The sequence below is a fragment of the Lactuca serriola genome, chromosome 1, assembly GCF_051521515.1.
Source record: "Lactuca serriola cultivar US96UC23 chromosome 1, Lser_US96UC23_V15, whole genome shotgun sequence".
Classification (NCBI taxonomy): Eukaryota; Viridiplantae; Streptophyta; class Magnoliopsida; order Asterales; family Asteraceae; genus Lactuca; species Lactuca serriola.
This window is the reverse complement of record NC_136408.1, coordinates 15,473,397-15,476,144: the sequence shown is the minus strand read 5'-3', so window position 1 is coordinate 15,476,144 and position 2,748 is coordinate 15,473,397. Positions and strand designations below refer to the sequence as shown.

The window sequence follows — 2,748 nt, the reverse complement described above, 5'->3', positions numbered from 1 at the left end:
ATTCCCAATCCTTCTCAACTGTTTGCCTCTTCGTAGCAGGTTGGTATACTACAACATGCATGCGTATTTTCACGTCCAGTAAATTTTAAAAGGTCTAGGAATCTAGTTTTTTTTTTCTTATTCTTGGTTTTCTAACTTATAATGTCTCATTTTTGTTGTCATATATGCATGGTAATTGTTTGCCATTTCAAGTTACCGTGAAAAAACATTTCAAGTAAACTGGAAAGATAATGTCTAATTTCTCGAATATCTTAAAACATTGTTTCTTGTCTTAATTAAAGTTAACTGTTTTTCATAAAATAATAATATATATTTGTAAGATTGAAACTATAATATATAATTGTAAGATTGAAACTCGGTATCTTTAACAAACTCCGATCACATATTAGCCCAACTGTCATTGTATTAAATATTTTTTCTTCTCACTTTTCTTCTTATATCTTGGAAGTAAGCAACTATGGAGGATATTTAAATAGAAGCTCAGCCCATAGCTTTCACTCATGCACTGATCGATCTTCGGTTTTTGCATCTCTACTTGTGCTATTTCTTGGCTTCTTTTCTGCACTCGTATAGTATAGTATATTTAGTTAAATTCCAGAATAAAAATGTCAAGCAGAAGGTCAAGATCCAGGCAATCAGCACCTTCAGTGATCACTGACGAGCAAATCAACGATCTTGTTTCCAAATTGCACCAGCTTCTTCCTGAAATTCGCAACCGCTGCTCCGACAAGGTAGTAATCAATCTTTAATGTGCCAATGCAAGAACAAATCGACCGACACCCCTCTCTCTCTCTCTCTCTCTCTCTCTCTCTCTCTCTCTCTCTCTGTATACAGTTTGATCGATAAGAAAGATGACAATATGATTGATCGATGGATGCAGGTATCAGCAACGCGGGTGTTACAAGACACATGCAGCTATATTAGAAGCTTGCACAGAGAGGTTGACGACTTAAGTGAGCGTCTATCAGAGTTGCTGGACAACACAGATTCCACCCAAGCTTCGATTATCAGGAGTCTACTAATGCAATAGATCCATCGTCGCCCTTTATTTTCGTATTATTAATTTTTTGGAACGTTTTTGGTATTCCTGTACTTTTTTTTTTGTCATTTTCGGCAGAAAATGATTTTTGCTTGGTTAAACCGTTAGTCGAACTTAAATCTTTTATGGTAGCAGTTGAAACCAAGGTATGTCATATTAGTCTGTATTAAAAAAGCTATTCGATCTATTGATCCTCTTGATGATTAACTAACCCATTGAAAACTCTACCAATGATCGAGATCTAATAAGATATATCTTTTTTGAACCATTTATTCATCTTTCAAGAAATAGTTGATATTGAAGAAGAACGAGATCAAAAAAGCCCTATTCTAGTATGTGTTTATCCAGTAAATTAGAATCTTAACGAAGATATATAGGGTAAAAGAGTTCTATACTTTTCATCCGGGTTTCATGTTTAGAATAAATCATATTACAGATTTTAAACCATTACAACAGATCGCAAGCACTTGCAACAACACAATTCTTATATTATTGAACAGATCAATATTAAATATCAAAAATTGTGTATATATGCAAAGTGATTCATATTATTCTTCTTCAGATCATATCAATATAACGGATCCTAATCAATATTGTGATGAACAACAAAGCTTATTTGTTGTACTCCCTATATATTCATATTTATTTTGGGTTGTCCCAAAAAGTAAATTAAATATCCTTCTAAAGAAAGAAAAATATCTTACCATAGTTACTGTAATTTAGTATATATATATATATATATATATATATATATATATATATATATATATATATATATATATATATATATATATATATATATATATATATATATATATATATAATACCTGATAGATTGATTGTGCGTTACAAGAAACTTTGTTTTACTATCGAGTATTTTAGGTTAATTTATCTCCTTAGTCTGCCCTTTGGTTGCAACCTGAATGTCAGCTCCATTCGTTTCTAGATCGACTGTCTGGCTGTAGCTGCAGAAACATGTAAGGCGACAGTGTGGTGACCTTTAATTATGGGAATCTGGAGACACAGACACGGCAAGGCGTTCAAGAATTCTCTTAAGCCTCATCGTCTCATACCAGGTGAGATTCACGTGTTGTCTTATCTATGGATCAAAATAGGGGAGTTGGCAAATAAATCGGTTAGATTTTTTGTTATAATTAAGGCATTCACAATGCATTGAACTCTATATAGTTTATTTAATGGAGCGTCACATCATCATTTATTATTTTATAAAATTCTATTCATTTTTATCTCATAATGCATTAAACTCTACAAGTTCAATGGAGCATATTAAAAAAATATTTATTTAAAGATTTAAATATTTTTCTTTTTTCATTGAAGAGTTCTATGGTCATTGAATTCCACATTCATTGAATGCCAAGGTGGCATTTCACAATGGTGGAGTTGTATCCATTTAATAACAAGTAGGAACTCTTCCATTAAACTCCTCATTATAGATGCTCTCATCTCTTGTTGACTTCTTAATCCTTGTAAATTTAGTACCTTCGTAGATCGTATTTCAATAAATAGTTTGTTGTTTAAAAGAAATATATCGATGTGATGTGAAGGGTTTCTAATCCAACGGTATAAAGTATTATTTTTTTTAAGGGAAGGTTTGAGTCCTTTATATACATATATACATAGATGGATATAAGTGTTAGGTTATTATTAAATTAAATTTGTAGTTAAAAAAATGCAAATCATTTAATATC

General features: G+C 31.4%; 1 protein-coding gene across 1 annotated transcript; it reads left to right on the top strand.

The window, feature by feature from the left end:
- The first annotated feature begins 426 nt into the window (after nt 1-426).
- LOC145067627 (transcription factor PRE4-like) lies at nt 427-1,250 on the top strand. Its single transcript, XM_079014725.1, has 2 exons — nt 427-731; nt 881-1,250. The coding sequence occupies exons 1-2, from the start codon at nt 606-608 to the stop codon at nt 1,028-1,030; spliced, it is 276 nt and encodes a 91-aa protein (XP_078870851.1). The 5' UTR covers nt 427-605; the 3' UTR covers nt 1,031-1,250.
- The last annotated feature ends 1,498 nt before the right edge of the window (nt 1,251-2,748 follow it).